Source organism: Folsomia candida, unplaced genomic scaffold (assembly GCF_002217175.1).
Source record: "Folsomia candida strain VU population unplaced genomic scaffold, ASM221717v1 Fcan01_Sc007, whole genome shotgun sequence".
Lineage (NCBI taxonomy): Eukaryota > Metazoa > Arthropoda > Collembola > Entomobryomorpha > Isotomidae > Folsomia > Folsomia candida.
The window spans coordinates 5,485,230-5,506,286 of NW_019091199.1; the positions used below are offsets into that span (position 1 = coordinate 5,485,230).

Consider the following 21,057-nt stretch of genomic DNA (forward strand, 5'->3'; position numbering starts at 1 on the left):
TCTAGATTCAAAGATTTTTACAAAATGTTTATAAAATGTATCTGCTAGGCGTCACAATTTAATTCGAATAATAGCTTTCCACACAATTAATTAGGTATTATATTAAATAGGTAATTAAAATATGTGGGACTATTACTAAGGATTGAAATACGAATAGTTATTTTATTCACTTTTTCTTGCACCATGAAATTTCAAGATTGTATTTGATTCATGTTTTAAAGATTGACCTTAATCGGTCAGAAACAGACTTGCTAATTTCTGGTGCGCCGAACCACCACACCTAAGTTAAGTAAGTGAGCGCACCGGTTCGCCGAGCCAGAAACTAGCAAGTCTGGTCAGAAATAGAGGAAAGTTATTCATGACATATCAGGAATTGGGAAAGACTAGACAGTTAAGATGGTAGGCTAAATTTTCAACAAATTTTTCCTTAATAGTTAATTAAAGGTTAAATGTAATTATTTTCCTAATTTCATCTACAGTCAGGCCGATATCGTATAAAATATGGCACAGATCCATTTTTCAGCAGTGATTGGTTTCAAATTGTTTCAGATGTGTTTTTTTTACAGCAGATTCGTATGTTTTTGGAAAGACGTTTTTTGTTAAGAGTATTACAATTACTCAGTAATTGTGATTACGCACTAAGAATCTCATCAATTATGAGCCATTAAACTTAAAAATTTAATCTAGCTCCATCGCAGATACATAATAAATAAATAATAACTTGAACATGCATTTGCATCGTTGCCCACCGGGGATTGAGTTAGTTATTTAAAGTCTAGACGATAAGAAGCATTATATGAAAAAAATTAAATCCTACCTTATCAAACATAATTAGACTCGTCATGAGCTTAACATCGATTAAAAAGCATAACATTTAAATTAAATAGCTGCCACATTTTAAAAACATTTCGTACTTTCTAACGATTCCTCCATTTTTTATGGCACTACATACAAATAATAATTTGAGTTTTGACACTTTTGACACGATAACAAGAATCTTTGTGTGTGACGATTAAAAAAAGTCTTGAATTTGACGAGATGAATTCTTCTTGGAGCATTTTTTCTCCTTTACGGTACAGATTTTAAGAAAGTCTCGATCGATGTGATAATCTCGTCGCAACGGGGACTTGCCCCTCTAGAGTTGGACGGCGGTGGTCCCACCATCTTCACCAGACCGGGTACCTATGTACCCAAAGGAGAAGAATTCGTTATATTGATTGAAATTAGTACATATTTAAGAATTAACGTCGTCACCTCAGATCTCGCTAGCTGACAACATCTCAAGAGCGACTTTAGTCCTCGCCAGAGCAAAGCTTCCACCGGCTTTTCAGACATGAATTGTAACAACGCCATGGCCAACTCTACCGCAACATCGTCAAATATCTGAAATTTATGGGGCACAAAATATTTAATCCATGAAACAAAATTAAGGCAAGCTTAGGTATTAGGCACGCACTACTTGCTCAGACTTTCCAACTCGGTTACAGCAAAAAAAAACTCGACAAAATTTAAAAAATAGCTTTTAGGAAATCTAAATTTGTAAAAAGCCTTTGACCTGCAGACCTGGTGGGAAAGTCTTGCTTCCACCAACGTTACACATATTAGTTGAGCGATAAGTTAATTAATTTTTATAGAGAAAACAGTTCACACCTTCGACTTGGATCTCGCCGGAAGGATCGACCTCACCAAAGAAGTTTCTCCTAGACGCTTGAAAAAATACACGTACCAGGAATTAGTTTGATTAGTTAATTAATTAGTTAATTCGAACGTAAGTTAATCTAATCTACACACTCTTCTCAAAAGAAATAAAAATCACACATGATAGTAAATAATTTAAACGCCACGAAGGAAAGTATTTATCCATGTGAATCGATAAATCATTTTTCAATCTGCAAAATAATGGAGAGTGTGTCAAATTAGGTTTCGTTACCCACCGCAGATTTTACCTCCTTGGTCACAATATTATAAATCAGGGCGGACCCGACGTCTTTCAATTCTTTCGAGAGCAATGCGTGCACCCCGATTTTAGTGGTGACCCGGATATTCGACGTTGCACCTTTCCCTTCGTTGTCCCATTCCGAGATGTACCTACATACGATCACACGGAACGGTGAGGACAAGGACATTTTAAGGCGGTGCGTGAACTTGACATTGCGGTGGATTCGTATAAAGACAAGCGTTGTTATCGGTTTACCAAAGATTCCTCGAATTTTTTGGTTAAACATCAACTTTAAATTTAGATTATTTCGAAAATAGATTAACTTGGTAACTCCGTTTACAACTTCGTTTAACCTTATAAAAACTAATTAATTTTGACCTGGATACCATTTAAAAACGGAATTAAAAATGGTTTCTATTGCATTTGGGGGCGGATTTACTGGGGGGCAGAATACCATTGAGACCGACTTGTGGGGCGGTGATAAAATCAGTTGGGGACTGAATTAATGCAAACCGATTTTGAATATTCTACTGATGCAGTTATGATTTATTAGGGACCTGGAACTGATTCGACAACAAAAATTAGAACATAATACATTTTTAACATGAAATTGCAACTTATGACTGAACCAAATGAACACGACACGATATTAATTTTGATAAAAAGATCGGATTTGATTTTCATAGTACTACAAAAATAAACTAAACGAATAAATCGTCATCATTCATGTCATCAATTTGATGACACTGATTTTGGGATGCATTTTATATTTTAAACAAGTTATTAGCTATAATTTTGTCCTTCAGTGTTCTGTGACTTGTTCCGATCGGTGGTGACACTATTGCGAATATATATTAGCTAAAGAGAACGTTGTGATAATTTAAAAAAATATGAACTGTATCATATTTACAACATGATACAGGTCAGAGGTCAACGCCGACCAATTTATTAGCGGCGCCAATGTTGGATAATTTTTCGGGGGCGCGGCGTGATGCACTTCCTCTGATGCACTTCCTCCGAGTTCCTCCCCCCACTACAACTACAACTCTAAACTCTAAAAAAATTAGTTCAGGCTTGAAGAAAAACCAACGACAAATAAGGAGGAAAGAATGGAACTGAGAAAATTTTCTCGGTCATTTTATTTTTATTTTTTCCTACACCTTATTGATGTAGCCCGGTCTCAACGGAATTCTGTAACCATACACCTTATTGGTGGAATCCGTCGCCAACGAGAAAAAGTTGGCCTACACCTTATTGGTGTAGTCCGTCGCTAAGGCGAAAAATTTGGCCTACACCTTATTGGTGTAGTCCGTCGCCAAGAGATCGAAATCGCCCTCCACCTTATTGGTGGAATCCGTTTTAGCCCGAGCCAGGGCTTATGTACCCGTTATGTCTGTCTGTCTGTCCGTCCGTCCGTCTGTCTTCGCGATAACTCTCTTCAAACTCAACCGATCGACTTGAAATTTTTACCACATCTATATCTACCCAAAAGACAAATCAAGTTCGAAGATGAGCCGAATCGGTCAAGTGGTTGGCCGGTGGGGGCCATATGGGTGGTGGGGTTATTATGCATCAAATTTTCAAAATTGTTGTAGAAAGCTGAAATTTGGTAAATATGTAACTAATGGCTTCTAATGAAAAGATATGAAGTGAATTTGCGAAAATTTTTATCTGGAGGGACCCTATGGGGTCACTCAAACTGATTTTTCAAAATCGTCCAATTAAGCTGAAATTTAGTATGGAAGTCGATAGCAGCTTATAATGGGAGTTTATGATGTACAATTTTGAAAATTTTGACCCAGAGGAACCCGGTGGGGTGACCCATACTGATTTTGCAAAATCACTCAATTAAGCTGAATTTTGGCGTAAAGATTGGTAAACAAATTCTAGTTGTACCCACCCTGGCTCGGGCTAAGCAAAGCTGCACTGTAGGTTTTTAAAAGTCCCAAAGCCCCAATTTTATACTAGCATCAAACTATGACCATTAATAACTTTTGGGAGGGCAGAATTACGGAGTTAATTTTATGTTTCAAATAATCTAGGTTTTTGATTGATTTTTTTAAGCAATAATCTCGAGTCACATATTTTGCAAACCGATAAAATATGCTAGCGGCTTGTCAATGATAGTGCGAATCCACCGCAACCTGTGCAGTTGACATTGATGCAAACTCACAGGAGCCACTCGGATGTGGACAAGTTTTCAAACAGGTTGCAGAGCAGGAGGGCCACAGCCTCTTGGCAGGGTGGACTCATCTGGTCGATATTATTCGCGTAGCGCATTATGATGTGGTCCCGACGGTCCTGGTGTAGGACGAGAATTACGTCGTCCTTCGTCACCTATGTGAATTAATTGACAAACTGATTAATAGGTTTTCAAACCAAACATTTATGCAACTAGTCACGTACTGCCAACCAGGCTAGAATCTTGCAACAGAAGACTTTACTGTCGTCCCCAATTCCGGCTTCGCCTCCTATCAGGATTCGTGCTGTGAGGAATAATTAATCCGACACTGAATTAGCATATAGCTTTCTTATTTAATTTGATTAATAATTTGTATTGTACCGATGAGTCCTAAAAAGTCATCCGAGAGGACCCACGAGCCCTCGTCGCCGACGGAATATTCTCGCAATTCTTTCAAACAACGCATCTCCTCTTCGTTCAGCTCCACTTTGGCCAATGACTTTTCCAAATCGTCCAACAACTCGTCAATCGAGGAACATATGTCTCTGAAAACATAAGAACAATAAGTCAGTAAGGGCAACGTTCTTCGTAAATTGGTCATCAATCAGGAGAAATATTTTATTCGTTTGATTTATGGTAATCAAATCATAGAAATACCGAGGTAATCTTATTTTTGAAATAATCTCAATTTTTGAGTTGATTTTTAAACGAAAAATCTAGGAACATATTTCTCAAACCGATATTAAAAACACAAGTTAAAAGCATTGTCTTGTTGGGTACGATTTTGGCACGTGGTAGCAATGTGCTTGGCATCAAAACACTTGGGAGTTCTTTTCACTTGTCATCGGGTACTACAAAAGGGCATCAAAATCCTCCCCTTAAATTCTTTCACCTGAAAACGATGGGTGGTTCCCTGTTCTTTTTCTTCTCCTCCATCTCCCTCTTCTCCTCTTCTTGCACTTCGGCCATGAGGTCGCGTCGTTTGATGTTGGCTCGTGGTGGGGTGCCCTCATCCGATGAGTCTCCCATTGTCGCTCCGAGTCCGGTCGCTTGTAGAACGCCTTCACGGATCAGATCCTCCAACGGGGATGGATTATAGGTAAGTTGTTGCTGCGCCGTAGAAGAATTCGTATCGTCCAGCGACGATTGAGCGTTTGGATTGGGCTGGTGGACCAGGTAATTTTCAGAAAAGCGTTGAATCAATTTTCCAATTGGACTGCAGAATTAATTAATTAATCGCAATTTTAACTAATTTTAGATAGTTGGTTATTTATTTATTCATTTACATACGTGTCTTTCACGGTTTCTGAGAGATTGAGAATGTACGTCGGGATCCCTTGACCGCACAAGAAGGAGGCAAACTCTTCCGAAAAGTGGTTACAATTGTGGTGGAAAAGGTCGTAGGTGGCACCTTGGAAGGACGTTTCGCGTAGTTGGAGGAGCTGTTCGTCAACCACGTCGCGGGGGAGGTGTGTACTTCCGAGGGGATGGATATGCGTGGGGCGTCCAAGAATTGTTCCACACTAAATAGAATAAAAACACGAGATTATTATTTAATTGGAGAAAGCACAGTGCAAAGAACAACGACACCACGACGACCACCACCACAAAATAGAGATGACTATCACTACCTTATAGACGCCCTATGCGCTTATTCTAAATATTCTACTACCCGGTGGATGGATTGTATTAACTTAATTTACGGATGGGCGAATACCTACCCGGGTTAAAAATCCAAATGAAACAGAACAGACGTAAGACACGGGTTAAACCAGGTTTCATATTAGTTTGGATATTTGGGTGGGTGGGTGGTGGTGGTGGTTCGAGTTGTTGGGATATTTTTGGAGAGACTATTTCAATCTGTACTTCTATGCAGTGTGATGATCATCCTCATGCCGGGGAGATGCCAAAAAAATAGGGACCGATGCATACTTTAAATACCCGGATGAGGATTGTTTAGAGAGAGAGATTCGTACATTCCGTCCTGTGTGTGAATACCGCCTTGTCGTACGTGTATTTATCATCATCGTGATAAGATGGGCAATGATAGGGCGTTGTTTTGCGAACGGGGACGTTACCCTTTTCATGATATGGAATGCTTTCTTTCTTTCCGGTCTGGCTGGATCATTCATGTCATGTCGGTCGTCGGAATTGGATTGGAATATTACTGAGGTACTGATAAAAAAAGTGATCCATTGCCAGCCAGCAATTTATTGGATTGAGCATGAAACATGGCAAGTTAGATACGCTGCAGTTGCGTGTGTATATGTCAGTATGCCACGACAGAACTAACTTTCACTCTGACTTTCACCAGGGGTGGATTTGGATAAATACTTTGTCAAAATACAGTATTTAATAGAGTTCCCTTGTTCGCAGGACTTGGATTTTCAAGGGGTTGAATACAATAGTCTTATGAAAGCAGAGGTTTTGAGAAGAAATTAACTTTTTATCGCTGTCAAAATCCTTTACTTTTAAAAAATTGTAAAAACTCTAAATTTCGACAGCGATAAAAAGTTAATTTCTTCACAAAACATGTATTTTCGTACGACTGTTGCCTTCTCCAGGCAGATTCTCGTCTTTTTGTGGGTGTAACAACCCTGGAAATCGAAACTCTTGGAACAACTGAGCTAAAAATACTGTACTTTACCAACGTCTGACTTTCACCAAGAGATACATATTGGACTTGACTCACGGGTGGACAAGAAGTAACGCCGCCTGCACCAAAGAAGAATTCCTCCTGATAAACGACCACGCTCGTGTGCCAGATCCCCTCAAGTTGTTGACCTACGACAAAAGAGTTAAAAGAGGTCAATTTTGTAATCGCTAATTTATATTAGTCGTCATATTTACCCAGTAAGACTGAGGAGAACGACTTGGCGAAACCTCTACTGAGGTCGTAGACGTACAAGTGGACCTCGTTCGGTTCCGTGGTGGCTGCTTCTTGGACGGATATAGTTCCTGGAACAGTAGTTCTGGATTTCTCCGAAGAATTCGTATCCTCTGGTGGAATTGAGGATTGCGTGGACGATGACATTATTGTAGTTGACAAAATGACAACAATTTAAGGTCAACTTTTATACAAGGCAGGTCAAGTGAGACAGACAGGGGTACTTGGGAGGGAGGGAGAGGTCACAGGTACACACGACGTTTTGCTAGGGCTACTTTTTACACGACTCCTAAACGAAATAAAGGTCAGGAGGATTCATTCAGGGCGAGGGTAGCGTTTCCAAAATGCAATTAATTATTGAATTAAATTGCTTGCATGCAGCATAATTATAATTTCTGGCTCTTCTAGACAAAAATAAAGGCAATCAATTAATTGACGATTAAAAAACTGTAAATATCTATTTAGTTAATTAATATTTCATTCAATATCGAAACAAAGTTTTAAAATAAGCTCGACCACATTTACGTTTAGAAAATACAATTTAGTTAATTAAAACTTACCAAATCAGCAATGATTTTATTACGAGGCCGAGAATGTTTGATAACCACAGGAAATTTGACAGCTACATAAATAAATACAACACATAATCTTTATTTAGCTTAAATTCCCGGCAATTATTTATAAATAATTAAGTAAATGGCAACGCGCTCGCGACACAAGTTTGTCGAAAATTGCAGCAACCAGACTAAACCCAACTTGACTACTTTGCAGAATGATTTATATGCCCAAAATTAATTACCTGTACAATTACTTCAATGATTTAGCAAAAAAATACATATTCCTTCCTGTCACTTCATAGAAATGACTCGACTTTTTCGCTCTGACTTTTGTGCCGTATCATCCTTAGTGACTCGCACTTTTTGGTGAGAAATGTCTCAATTTTGCAATCGTTTTTGTGCACAATGTAATTGCACAATAAAATCCGATCCGAATTCGGATTACATTAATACGCAAGACAAAGACGACCCGTATCCCGAACTCGTGAGATTCTAAGATTGTGAAATCACGGCATATGCAAATAACAAGCATTTTATCTATGCAAACTTATGCCAATATGAAAGCATGAATATTTTTAACCCATTCATTTCATCATGATACTTCTCAAAGCTCTGGCTAAAATAAAGTTGCAGAGTGATTTGAAGAATATGACCGATAAGATCCCGGCGTAAATATAAGTATTTATTTCATTCCTTATTATTAAAATGGATGACTGACTAATAATGCAAACCTCATTTCGGAGACGTCCTTTAAATATTATTAGATAACTTTAGCTAATTTTTTTACAGTAATATACAAAAATATCAATGAAGATCTAATAACATAATCTATACTCAAGATTCACTTCCAGTCGTAAAAAAAACATTTCCTACTTGTTAAAAAAACTAGTTTATTACAACAAAATCAGTCCTTCATAAAAATTATAGCATATCTTGACTAAATACAATAAATATAGTTTTAAACCAAGTTGTAGATAACCGGGTAGTAATTAATTCATTGATTAAATCTTTTCCCCGTATTTAATCAATTTCAAAAAACACGCAAAAATAAATATTCAAGAAAAATATAAAAATAAGCCAAAAAAACTGACAAAAACGCATGGAACTAAAAACTTATTGGTTGGTACATGCTTAGTAGAAACCAGGATCAAGTTAAGCTTAATTATAATTGTAACTAGAATGAGAACTTGCAATATAACGACTCTTATCATAATTAAGAATATTTAAACCCGAAAGTATTGGTATTTGGTGGCATTGTAAAATATGTTCCCAGTTCGGGAAACATTCACATTTTAAACTTATTACGAAACTAAATTGTTGAGGCGTTTTTACTTTTCTAAAGATAATCAGTCTTGATGTTTCTTTCTTCGTGCAGTATTTGATGATATTAACGATCTTTTTCTAAAATTGAATTGACAACACAAAATAAAATGACGAAGCTGAAGTTCACGGGTTCCATTTCATAAATTCTTCTTCTTGCTGATGTTCGAAATACCATTGTTGCCTTGTCCTCCAAGAGTCTCACTTTTGACGCTATTCTTCCTCTTTGTCGGTGTTGTGGAGAGGTTACCGTTCGGAGACTTATTATTGGTGTGCTGTTGCTGCGGATCGAGATGACTGGCTGGTGGAGTCTTATTACTAGTGGGAGGAGGTGATGGCGACCCTCTATTATTTCCACGAGGCGAAGAAACCCCAGGACTGTGACCACGTCCTCCGTTTAAAGGACTGTTCGGTCTCAACGATCCCATCGTCACAATGCTATTATTCCTCTGGGGGAGAAAGCGGGGTCGGAATGCGCTCTTCAGTCTGTAAATAAATCATAGTTAAAATATACAAAAAAAATCAGGTAACGTAAAATTATCAAGTTCACACCTCATGAATAACTCTTGTCGAATGGCTCTCGTCACCTTATTGACGAGACAGAGGGTGGACGCCACGGAGAAGATGATGTTGTACAGGAAAACAATGTAAAAGTTCCCTAGCCACTCGATCTTTCCATAATTTCCGAGCAAGTCAAAGTTTGTGATCCCTAAAAAAGAGATATGCAAATTGTTACATCACTTTTTACTTGCATTCGAAGTTGGCAGTTAATCACCTAAAATTCTCGAGAGGAGTGGCAACGCAGAGGAGAGGATGAGTACTAGAGCACAATTATAAATGATATGCGAAGTCGGCGTCTCTCCGCGGCGGGGTTTAATCCTCCGCACACCGGGCAGTGAGTAAAGCCCGATGAGTGATGTGGTCATCAAGTACAGAATCAAAATGATCTCCAACCCGGCTCCCCACGCACCTAGGACAGACATTGACGATAGTCCCAGAGAAACCGTCTGCAAAATGGAACCAAATTTAGCACAGAAAAACACATGCCAAGTTTCGCCTTCGCCACATACTCACCTGCGCACTTAGCGGCAAGGCCTTCAACCCGACCAGCAACTGTAACGTGTTCACAACGACGAGGAGCACGGTCAATCCGGTGAGGGCGAGAACCACGAGGAAAGTGGATGGATACAGAACGTTCCGCTTCCATCCGGGCGTCTTTTGTAATTTTTCTGCACAACAAAAAACAACAATAATTATTAACCTGCCATAATTTTTCAACTTTTTTAAGATATCTGAAATACCGAGGACATTCAGTTCTTCCTCCATCCCGGCAATCCTTCCCCTCACGCTGGCCTCACTTTCACCCACAAAATCGTCCCCCTGCTGAGTCAGGGTTATCATTTTGTGATAAAGTTTCACAAACTTGGGATTCCTCTGAGCCAAGAGATCCTCCACGTCGGGGGGCGAGCGAGCAGAAGACGACTCCTCATCGGACGACATCCCACCATTGTTCCACTTCTCCCTCAAGGCAGGTATGTCGAGAGGAGGGGATTTCTTTGTCATGGAATCATCCCCACTGCCGCCGTTGAGAGGAGGTTTATATCGGTCCTTCGGCTCATAGTACATCTCAAGATATCGCTTCATTTCAGAATCGTTACGTAATTTCCGCTTCAATCCATTTTTCAGCTCTTCAATCTCCAACGCTTTCACCCTGTGCTCCTCGCTCAGGTTGCGGAGGAACTGGGGACCGACCAGGAGTTGGGAGAGGACGGTGAAGAGGTGCCCAGCTCCGAGTGGGGTGCACACTATGAGAAATAAGTAATTTATGCACAAATTTTAGTGCCTTGTTGACAGGATCTGGTCAAAATATTTTGTCAAAATACTGTATTTTCTGTTCTGTTTATCGAAGGGCTTGGATTTCCGGGGCGGTTACAGCTTAAAATAACCAAAATCTGTGTGGAGAATACACCCGTCAAACGAAAATACGTGTTTTGTGAAGAAATGCTATGTGAAAACTAAGTACTTTGACAGCGATAATATTAATATTTTCGTATGACCGTTGATAGCCCTGGAAATCTATGCCCTTGGAAGAACGAAGGTCAAAATATATCCTGCATTTTGACCTCTGCTGGCTTCTAATTCGTAGAACAAACTTACAGAGGAGGAGAAGTACTCCGAAGAATGAGATGCACGAGTAGATGAAGGGGAGCTGGTTTGAGAAACCGATGAGGTTGAAAAGCCCTCCAAGAACGGACCTCTCTCCGGGCGACAGTACGGCCGCCAAGATGTGTGAAATTCCCCAAATGGCAAACCCTGACAGAATTAGGACCACCACCGTCTCGTAAAATTTACCTGCCAGTCCCTACAAAAGATTATGACATTTTTGTACCGATTTTTTTATAATCATGTAAAACTGTAGAGTTCGCACCTTCCTGTTGCCCGAGAATCCTTCCGATTCGATGAAGAGGTGCGCAAAGGGGAGCAGGATAAACAAGGAAATGTTGGCAAAGAGGAAGATGAGATTCCAAAGGCCTTGGATAAGCATCCCATTCAGCCACTGGACATAGTAGGTGGACGGATAAAGAAGCAACACCTCGTTCGAAATGATGGAAATTGGCAAGAGTAGCGTTGCCCCCATTGAAATGCTCAAACTGAAGACGCACAACCAAAAACTGGAGGAATTTATAATTAATTAAGTTTAACTAAGCCCAGTTACACAATTATTTAAATTAACAATTTTTACCATACCATATTCGGTACACGATAGATTCATCATCGTCTGCGGAGGATGTCGAGGTTGTTTCCGAACTTTTGTCGTCCTCTTTGTCCTTTCGCCGCATAAAAATACCAATCGCGGTCCAAGATATGATGCACAAGGTGAGGAAGAAGAGGAGGAATATCTGAGAAAAGTATAGACAAACTTGACCCTAGTTTTCATCCAAACACTTAAATCTATATTAATTGCTGCTTACGATATTCTCTCGAACTGTGTTGTGAAATTGTTGTCGCAAGTCGAGAATATCCTGATCCGCGTCTTCCGCATCCATGACGTCCTCAAGCCCTGGGAGGAGGGCGGAAGATGTGAAGATCTTTCCAGCCGAAGACGACGATGATGGCGACGAGGAATATTCATCACTAGATATCCGATTCTTAAATGTGCGCCCCTCTGATGCAAACAGGCTGGAGCCCAAGCCCATAATATTATCTTACGTTCAGGATAATTACAGAGTTAATTAATTAATCAAGTTAACATTAACAGTCGCAGCAAACAAACACAACAATCCGTCTTATTTCTTCTTCCTTATCCTTCCGTCGCCGCCGTAGTGATGAGATGACATTTCGACCTGCACAGGAAGAAGACGACATACATGACCCAGTCAATAATTAATTATTGATACAAAATGTAAACCACCAATCAAATAAATAAAGGTCTTGCTTACTTTTTAACTAACTGTCACAATCACTGGGTAAATAGCTGCATCTACTATTCTCACCCCTAATTATAGATTAGTAATTGTCAAAAGATAAGAAATTTTAGTAGTTGTTAATCAAATGTTAAAAGTTTTAATTATTTTCTTGCAACGACGTTAAATATTTTGCTCATGTTTTGCATTTGCTAAAAATATACAATTTGTGCTCGCTCGCGCCTCGTTCAGACTTTAGCTCCTCACCTGTTCCTCTGCATTTTCCATGAAATTCCTAAATCCAGACCACCTTTGACCCCACTCACTGAAAAGATAAGGATGAATAACCCCATAAACTACCCACCCTATTCGACAAGATAACCCCACAACTACTCAGGTGATGATCAAATATAGCACATAAAAATAAATAAATAGAAACCAAACATTGTACATTTTAACTCTTTTTTATTCCATTTCTAATGCAATTTTTCTAGTAAAAATTTCAAAACAACAAAAGAGTAGGAAAGAAATTAATTAATTGATTAATTAATTAGTGAAAACAAATAATTACTTGCACGAACTCAATTAATAATCCAATCCTGCTGCACCTTAAACTCGACCACCTGCCCATTATCGAGAACAACTTGAAAGTCATCCTCGCCCCCTCCTTCCTCGTCGTCCCCATTCTCTCCGCGCAGCAAGTCGCCATACTCGGTAACCACGTTGACCACCTCGTCGTCACCCGGGTTGCTGGAGAACGAGGGGATTCCGACTTGAGGTATTTGCTTCGCCAAGAAGACGACCCTCTTTCGCTCCACGGTCAAAGCCTGGATGAACGCGGCTTCCCTGTTCTTCGCATCCTGCACGAGCTTCTTGTTTTCTTTCACCAGTCTCTTCCTATCCTTCTCCAGATTGAGCAGATTCTTGTCATAGTTGGACTTGTTTTCTTCCATGCGAGCTTCGTATCCATTCTCATAGTAGAATTTTTGTTCCTTTGAATTCTGCAAGGTGTTGGTCAACAAAAGGTTGCTCGTCTCGGACTTCCACTCAATTCTGAAAGAATCGTTGATGTCCCTCACCACCTGCAGAAAGTGAAGGATTAGTAATCAGGATTATATTAATTGACCCGTGTTTGTGATTTCTGATCGAAACGCCCGAAAATCTCAAAAAATTTAGAGGACATTTAAAAGACAATAACCGAAACAAATATTTCGCATACTGCAAAATAAAAAGAGAAATCTGACACCAATTAGCTCTAGAATTAATGATTCCCACCTTGTTCAGTTTCTCGACTTCATTTTCCTTGTCCACTAAACGCTTATGCCATATTTGCATATTGCTTTCCAACACGCCCACCGTCCCGACAGAAAGTTCCAGCTGGCCAGCCTGTTGCACCTTTTCGTGTTCTAAACAGCGAATGCGGTCATTCTTTTCCCTAAAAGATTTAGATTAGGTAAAATACATGACGTAGTGACAAAAAATATAATAACGCGATCACTATATTTACTTACCTCGTTGACATGTCATCCAGCTCAGACATCTCCATGTACTCTTCTTCTTTATGCTCGGTCACTCCATGCATATCGAGGATTTGTCGTGGCTCCAGGCTAGTCGTGGTCATCGCAGCGACCGTCGTGGAAGTGACATTGACCATCGTGCTGGTTGATGGAACTGCTTCGATGGGTGCAAGTGCGAGACAAGTGGGAGATGGGTCCACATTTTTAGGGGGTTTCGGAGCAGCAGCTTTCTTCACACTTTTTGAAACTATTTCTTCCTTCGGTATCATGGGCTCCTCAGCCTTTTCTTTCTTCGCGATGATGGGTTTCAGAACTTTTTTTTCCTTCGCCGTAATGGGTTTTTCTTTTTTCGCTTTGATGACCTTAGGAGCCTTCTCCTTCTTCGGTATGATGGCCTTTGGAGCCTTTTCTTTCTTCACCATGATGGGCTCCGAAACCACCTTTTCTTTCTTCCCCCTGACGGGTCTTGAAACCTTTTCCTTCTTCGCTATGATAGGTTTTGAAACCTTGTCCTTCTTGACACTTTTCGAAACCTTTCTCTTCGCCATGATGAGTTTGCCGTAGAAGTTGGAGAAAAATTTTCTGCTTTGAAGGAGAGCGAGGCAGCGACCTGTGGACGAAAGGAAAGCCAAACTCCGACTGAAGAGGAGACTTGCCCATGCCCACCACGTACTTGGAGACTGGCGGCACGATGCGGCGGCCTTATGGGGGCAATTCCGGAAAATCCCCAGACATTTTTTTGCAAAAATTTTTATATGCCCTGCCATCCTGAGGGTTGGAATGACCCTCAGTGAAATTTCGTTGGGCCACACCCCCTGGGGGCGAAGTGCCCCCCCGCTTGACCTTTGACATTATAATGTGGCTGAGATTGTAGGTCTATGTGTGTGTAGCTTACATTCCAAATTTGGAAGCATTTGGTCAACCACAACGCCGGGCGCAGTATGGCGACACTCGCAAAACCCCCCTTTTCGGCCCTTTTCAACCGCTTATAACTTCGCTAGGTGGATCGATAGAGCTTAGCTGTTTGGGGGATAAGATGACACACATTCTCAAGATTCATCCCCTGCTAAAACGGTAGACCCACTCTTCCCCCATTCAAAGACATAACGTTTTGAATTTCGGCGTAATTGAACAATGTCGACATTCCCACATTGTCGACACTTCCGTGTCGACACGATCAAAAATATTTGCATCCATCATCTTGTACATATGGATGCGATCACACATATTTTTGATCGTGTCGACAATGTGGGCATGTCGACATTGTTCAATTACGCCGAAATTCAAAACGTTATGTCTTTGAATGGGGGAAGAGTGGGTCTACCGTTTTAGCAGGGGATGAATCTTGAGAATGTGTGTCATCTTATCCCCCAAACAGCTAAGCTCTATCGATCCACCTAGCGAAGTTATAAGCGGTTGAAAAGGGCCGAAAAGGGGGGTTTTGCGAGTGTCGCCATACTGCGCCCGGCGTTGTGGTTGACCAAATGCTTCCAAATTTGGAATGTAAGCTACACACACATAGACCTACAATCTCAGCCACATTATAATGTCAAAGGTCAAGCGGGGGGGCACTTCGCCCCCAGGGGGTGTGGCCCAACGAAATTTCACTGAGGGTCATTCCAACCCTCAGGATGGCAGGGCATATAAAAATTTTTGCAAAAAAATGTCTGGGGATTTTCCGGAATTGCCCCCATAAGGCCGCCGCATCGTGGGCGGTGAGCAAACATAGGGAACGTCCATACATTCCGTCATGGTCTATTTTACTCGTGTTAAGCTTATCATGAATAGGATAAGGATGGGGTTGGTCAAAAAATCGGCATTTTTTTATGACGAATAAATGGACGTTCCCATCCTCGATTGGATCCCAAAAACATTCACGTGGGGGAAAATGAGATTATCTTTGAATCATTTTAATTTTAATTTAATTTAATTTTAGTGAATTAAATGTTAGTCAGTTAATCCTATTGTAATAAGATTACCCATATGAAGATTAAGATTATAGTTTGTAATCGAAAGCTTACGGACAAATAAATAAATCAATTTCTATAATGCCATCCATTCCATGATATCCGTTCTTGAAAATCAGTAACAAAAATGTGCAGAATTTTTCCAAAATCTATTCATTTGGTCAACTTTATCTAACTTCACAATTTCACATATTTAATTTTGACAAGACAGGTAATTTGATGAAACGCCCAATTTGCACGCAAAAAAATCCTGCATAAAAAACATGAACGTCATGGCATACAATTTAGTCGACTCTGATTACTCTAGGGTTTTTCGTATGAAATTTTGAAATTTACAAATTGTAAATTGCAATTACGATTACAATTTAAATATGCCAATAATTATCTTCTGATTTATTCGAATTTGGAATTTAACTTTGAAAGTTATCCGCAATCATAAATATCTGCTAGTCATACATGCACAAAGTTTCCTGGAAACATTTACATCCCGTAACATCCCCAGATCATCATCAGTAACAAGACCTTCACCGCGACCGAAAGAAGTGGTTGGGGGGACGATCCCGAGTCCGATTCCCCTCCCGAGCCCCCTCCTTCCTTTAGGTACCGGAACTGTACACTATGACCAGGAATACTACCCGCTGTAAAAAAAATACCAATTAAAATTAAAAATGCAAATGTTCCACTAATTTGAATATTGTTTTTTACCCTCGTTGAAAGTCCCCATGGCCAAAAGATGTGCGTAGTTTTTGTCGTCAAGGTCAAACTCTTTCTCCTTTTCACCCTTTGGGTGAACCTTAAACTTGGGTGGCAATTCGAACTGGCAGAAAGTCCGTCCCTCGGGGGAAACTTCTTTCACGATGACATTTTGCAATTTCGGTTCGTACACCTACGCAAATTTCATCCATACAAATTTTTGAAGTAATTAAATCCAAAGTTGCTTACCTCTTCCGGAAAATATGACCCCGAAGCCCAGTGTGTAGTCGCAGTCTTGTTTTTGAATTCAGAAGATCGACAAATCATGATGAAGGTGTTCACCTACATAAATAAATGCGTTGTACATTTGCAAAAAAAATTGCACAATATTTATTTACATAAAATTTCTACGTATTAAAAAGTATGTGCATCTTTCTAAAAAATACAAAAAAAGCGGACTATGTTCTCGTATAATTTCTGCATTTTGAAATGTACGTTAATTTCGTTTAAAAAGTTGCACACTTTTTATTCTTAATTTCTACGTCAGAAAGTATTAAGTTTGCAAGGAAAAAACTTTCAGATTTGCATATATATCTACACTAGGTATGTGTAAGCTTGGGGAAAAAATTTCACAATTTGTACACAAAATTCGTGTATGATTTCTATTCTACATGTTGAAAAGACTCTGCAGCTTTGGAAAAAAAGTTGCTCCAATAATTGGCACATATTAAAAAGTACGTATGCATACCATTTTAATACCTTCTTCTGCAATTCCAAACCCCACCCAGGTTGGTTTGTCGGCGTCCTTCATGGTGGACATCGTAACCACGAAGACGGTCCCGTGTTTCTGCAGGGAGACCAAAGTCGTGCACGTGCCTTCTTTGACACAATTCTTCTCATGCGACCCCGGAAGTCCGTAGCAATCGTCCGGCGACTCCTTGCACTCTTCCCGAATCTGGGCTAATGTATCATTCGATGCGAGGGGGGCCTTTGTCGTCATCGTGGTGGCTGCTGTCTCATTCAATACGTCAGGGTCAGCATTCACCTAATTTCAAAGGGTTATCAATGAACTCGCGGGGTATCATGTCATCCATCGGCCTAAATTAATGGACAGGGGTGGGCAAAATACATTGCCAAAGTCAAAGTGTACTATTTCAGTTCCGTTCTTCCAATGACTTAGATTTCGGGGGCTATTACAGCCACTAGTGTTTCGGGTGCAAGTAACCACGTGCAAGAAAGTGGTTTTCTGAAGCTATTTTGACCTGCAAGAAATGCAAGGGCCTTGCATTTCTAGCATTTCATAGCGGCGGGGCGTAGTTTCTTGCGCCTTGCAGCAAGGCGCAAGAAACTACGCCCCGCCGCTATACTTCATAGCGGTTAGATGTTGCATATTTTTGCGCTTTCTTGCAGTTTCCTGCACCTCGCATTTCTTCGCATGGCTTGCTTTGTTTGCAGGGCAAGAAATGTTGCAAACATGTAAGAAAAGAAACACTGGCAGCGACAGTAGAGTGGAGAATACAGCAGAAAATACTCGTTTTGTTAAAAAAATTAACCTTGTCTCGCTGTAAAATACGGTGTCAAAAAAATCGTGAAAACTATGCAGGTACTAAAGTTGTATGTGCATTGACATCGATAAAAGGTTAATTTCTTCACAAAACCTGTATTTTTGTTCGACTGATGTATTCTTCATGTACATATGTAGATTCTGTCAGAAATCCGAGCCCCGAAAAACGGAGCTCATAATACTGTATTTTGTCCACTCCTGTTAATGGACACCTTGAAGGACATCGCGGCGACGAAAGTGAGTAAAGTGGCAAACTTTAAAGTCGCCATTTTCAGGTTTTGTTTTTCCTCCAGAACACGCAAAAAGCGTGGCGTCGATGAAGATGAAAATGTAGCTAATTTTCCCGTCCGAATTTATTGAGGAAAGGGACGAATTATAATTGCTGGAAATTTTTTGGGGCATACAAAAATGCTGACATTCCTTGACAACCCCTGTACATCCATTCAGATGTCAGCTTTTAATTTCTAATATTCAAGTTATGGCCAATTATGATAATGCTGGATGGAGTAAAAGGAGAAGACAACAGTTTGACAATAATTTTCACAAATATACCAATAAATATGTAAATTAAGTCTGCATATTTCTGATCAAAGGGTCACATTGTGTGTTATCTTTAAAGGTCGCTGTTTGTGCAACGATTTTATTTACCAAACCGAACTGGACGACGACGTCGTAATAACGCCACGTAAAAAGTACCCTTCGAATACGTCAGATTTACTACATCGCATAATTCCAGGTTTGTTATGCACATATTTTCTTTGCAAAATTTGCGGTTTGCACACAAAATACAAAATGATGTTTGGACCTCAACCTCTGGTATAATTAATGCTATTTAGCTTAATTGAGGTCCTAAACAGCATTAATTTGTTTAACTACCCAAGCAGTCATTCCCTCATTTTGGTAGATACTATGTATAACTTTTAGGCACAAATTTGCATTTTGTACAAAAAATGCATGTAAAAATGTGACCATAATTAAAACAGAAATAATTTGTCCCTTACTAAATATTAAAACTATCCATGCAAGTAGTACTACATACTTCAAAACTAGTCGGAATGGTTCAAAAAGGTCCGAATTTCTAGAACCAGGCTGAAAACAAAGAAATTTCCAATCAATCGCTATTTCACTTATTTGATATGAATCTCTTTAATGGTTCCGCTCGCTCGGAAAAAAATAAATCAGAACCCAATTTCACCAACCAACCACCAAATGATGACCATAAATAAATAGTCCAGTCTAGCCCACATCCACCCATGCGTTCGTTCGTGTACATTGTCTCCGTCTTATCAAGATCACCACCTTCATTCCCTTGGGGAAAGTCAGGGTCATTTACAACCATCATCATCATTTTCCCCTTAATAAATAATTGTCTCGTCTTCATCTCCTCCTCCCACGCGTACAAACGCTTCATAATCGGTTCAGATTTAACTTTTCCTATTTTTTTAAAAGATTATTTATTTTATTCTGGAATTTTTACTGTTTCATTGCTTTCGTTTCCCATCCCAAATTTCGATTTTTTTTTCGTGCATAAAAATGCAAACAGATTTGGCTTGCATAAAAATATGTCTAAAATCTTTCCCAAAACTGTTACTATTTCTTTTGGTCATCAATTCCATAAATTGGCCTCATTTGCACTCAATCCAAAATTTCAGGTTCATTTTTTCACGAAAATACTATTTTTATCTTTAATTTTTACGAATTTTTTTTTCTGGTCATCCATAAATTGGAGCAGTATGTAATCTAAAATTCCCATTCTTTCTTCTTTACTTACCTTTACGAATAACCCTTCAATTTTTACCGTCTCATCCAACCAAACTTGATATTTCCTCTGGCCATCCATCCATAAATTGCTCGTCGCCCAATAATAATTCACTCCTCTATCTTTCCCCATCTCCATTTATTTCCCATCCTCCTCAACAAGTACATGCCCTTTTCTGACCTGCACGACCACCACCGATTACACTTGATACATTCAATTACCGAGGTGGTGAAAAAATCAGTAATTTACTTTCTCTCTCTCTCAACTTTCTTCTACTATATATTTCCCGTATAATAAAGTCATCACTCGCACCCCATTAAGAAACAAGACAACCCAAAGTCACCCCGATAGCCTGAGAAGAAGACCACCGAATAAATTCAAGGAAGGAAAAACCTAAGACTTTTTCGACACTTACACTTCCTCCACGGACTTCCCGTCACATTTCCCTTCAACAAACCTCCTCCTTCCTCACCGATTCACGAAAAAGAAGAAAATGCATAAAGTAAAGTAAAATAAAATGAAAAAAGAAGCTCGACCCTCAAACAAAGCGTTCAAAATGATTAACTCCGCATAAAGAAAGTGTGCATCACAGAGAAATGCGTCCCGTAAGGAAATGAGGATCACCGAGATCAAGGGAATCTTATACCACCAGAAATGAAATGGCACGACATTTCGACCAGGCCAGCATTTTATTATATTTTATCTAGCTTTTCAATTTAATAAGAAGAAAGCGACACCTTTTTCGTATCCTGGCGTGTTTTTCATCTCATTTGAAATTCAAATTTTTCCAGACTTGGTTCGGCTGAAGAGTGAAAGTTGAAGAGGAGGAGGAGGAGGACGAGCTAAGTCCGTCGGTACGATGGGGTGACGGAGTGAGGGAGGAAATCCCCATAAGCACCTGGGGATTAGGGACGGGTCGCAATCATTCCGACCACCCGGAGTGCCCTGAAAGTACGTCGTCGTCCTGGTGGTGGTGGGTGCTGAGTAAGTTTCTGTGAAAGAAATGACGGGAAGAAAGTGGTTTCTTGCAGGTATTTTGACCTGCACGAAATGCAAGGCGCAAGAAACTACGCCCCTCCGCTATGAATACTTCATACGGCCCATGGCAAAGGTGCAGTGACTGTGGAAGCGTGAGGACAGAGGGACAATGTCCCCACGGTTATTCGATGTCCCAATCATCTCCCCAAGTTATATAAACCTCTCCCTCTCCTATACTACAATTTTAAGGTCCCAGATGTCCCCACGGCTTCCTCGCCCACTGACTTGGG

General features: G+C 39.9%; 4 protein-coding genes across 5 annotated transcripts; all 4 read right to left on the bottom strand.

Moving 5' to 3' along the window:
* Positions 1-142: 142 nt before the first annotated feature.
* On the bottom strand, positions 143-7,965 carry LOC110852407. Of its 2 annotated transcripts, XM_022100476.2 has the most exons (13): positions 7,808-7,965; positions 7,569-7,630; positions 6,972-7,412; positions 6,814-6,905; positions 5,412-5,644; positions 5,014-5,337; positions 4,503-4,666; positions 4,346-4,425; positions 4,113-4,276; positions 1,947-2,088; positions 1,651-1,707; positions 1,255-1,383; positions 143-1,182 (listed from the first exon to the last, which is right to left on the bottom strand). In XM_022100476.2, the coding sequence occupies exons 3-13, from the start codon at positions 7,153-7,155 to the stop codon at positions 1,069-1,071; spliced, it is 1,683 nt and encodes a 560-aa protein (XP_021956168.1). In that variant the 5' UTR covers positions 7,156-7,412; positions 7,569-7,630; positions 7,808-7,965; the 3' UTR covers positions 143-1,068. The 2 variants fall into 2 exon arrangements, with proteins under 2 accessions (XP_021956168.1, XP_021956170.1); XM_022100478.2 differs by lacking the exon at positions 1,651-1,707 and having other exon boundaries at positions 1,935-2,088; positions 7,808-7,964.
* Positions 7,966-8,203: 238 nt separating this feature from the next.
* Positions 8,204-12,514, bottom strand: LOC110852405 (protein Lilipod). Its single transcript, XM_022100474.2, has 10 exons — positions 12,326-12,514; positions 11,858-12,229; positions 11,634-11,785; positions 11,314-11,557; positions 11,043-11,247; positions 10,187-10,690; positions 9,960-10,114; positions 9,661-9,892; positions 9,438-9,594; positions 8,204-9,371 (listed from the first exon to the last, which is right to left on the bottom strand). The coding sequence occupies exons 2-10, from the start codon at positions 12,080-12,082 to the stop codon at positions 9,026-9,028; spliced, it is 2,220 nt and encodes a 739-aa protein (XP_021956166.1). The 5' UTR covers positions 12,083-12,229; positions 12,326-12,514; the 3' UTR covers positions 8,204-9,025.
* A 223-nt stretch (positions 12,515-12,737) lies between these two features.
* LOC110851837 lies at positions 12,738-14,464 on the bottom strand. The gene is made up of 3 exons (XM_022099751.2): positions 13,801-14,464; positions 13,565-13,724; positions 12,738-13,371 (listed from the first exon to the last, which is right to left on the bottom strand). Exons 1-3 carry the CDS (start codon positions 14,352-14,354, stop codon positions 12,871-12,873), a joined length of 1,215 nt encoding a protein of 404 aa, XP_021955443.1. The 5' UTR covers positions 14,355-14,464; the 3' UTR covers positions 12,738-12,870.
* Positions 14,465-16,204: 1,740 nt separating this feature from the next.
* Positions 16,205-18,308, bottom strand: LOC118436311. Its single transcript, XM_035854096.1, has 5 exons — positions 18,243-18,308; positions 17,215-17,511; positions 16,716-16,808; positions 16,479-16,659; positions 16,205-16,411 (listed from the first exon to the last, which is right to left on the bottom strand). The coding sequence occupies exons 1-5, from the start codon at positions 18,297-18,299 to the stop codon at positions 16,254-16,256; spliced, it is 786 nt and encodes a 261-aa protein (XP_035709989.1). The 5' UTR covers positions 18,300-18,308; the 3' UTR covers positions 16,205-16,253.
* Positions 18,309-21,057: the final 2,749 nt, after the last annotated feature.

Excerpts from the sequence above, each read along its gene's own strand:
- LOC110852407 (XM_022100476.2), bottom strand. The coding sequence starts at position 7,155 with ATGTCATCGTCCACGCAATCCTCAATTCCACCAGAGGATACGAATTCT. Across the intron at positions 4,667-5,013 it reads GAACCACCCATCGTTTTCAG|AGACATATGTTCCTCGATTG; the intron begins GTGAAAGAATTT and ends TTATGTTTTCAG. Across the intron at positions 2,089-4,112 it reads TCCACATCCGAGTGGCTCCT|GTACATCTCGGAATGGGACA; the intron begins GTGAGTTTGCAT and ends GATCGTATGTAG.
- LOC110852405 (XM_022100474.2), bottom strand. The coding sequence starts at position 12,082 with ATGGGCTTGGGCTCCAGCCTGTTTGCATCAGAGGGGCGCACATTTAAG. Across the intron at positions 9,893-9,959 it reads CCTTGCCGCTAAGTGCGCAG|ACGGTTTCTCTGGGACTATC; the intron begins GTGAGTATGTGG and ends TCCATTTTGCAG. Across the intron at positions 9,372-9,437 it reads CGACAAGAGTTATTCATGAG|ACTGAAGAGCGCATTCCGAC; the intron begins GTGTGAACTTGA and ends ATTTATTTACAG.
- LOC110851837 (XM_022099751.2), bottom strand. The coding sequence starts at position 14,354 with ATGGCGAAGAGAAAGGTTTCGAAAAGTGTCAAGAAGGACAAGGTTTCA. Across the intron at positions 13,725-13,800 it reads CTGGATGACATGTCAACGAG|GGAAAAGAATGACCGCATTC; the intron begins GTAAGTAAATAT and ends TAAATCTTTTAG. Across the intron at positions 13,372-13,564 it reads AAGTCGAGAAACTGAACAAG|GTGGTGAGGGACATCAACGA; the intron begins GTGGGAATCATT and ends CACTTTCTGCAG.
- LOC118436311 (XM_035854096.1), bottom strand. The coding sequence starts at position 18,299 with ATGGCGACTTTAAAGTTTGCCACTTTACTCACTTTCGTCGCCGCGATG. Across the intron at positions 16,660-16,715 it reads GGTCATATTTTCCGGAAGAG|GTGTACGAACCGAAATTGCA; the intron begins GTAAGCAACTTT and ends AAATTTGCGTAG. Across the intron at positions 16,412-16,478 it reads CATGGGGACTTTCAACGAGG|CGGGTAGTATTCCTGGTCAT; the intron begins GTAAAAAACAAT and ends TTTTTTTTACAG.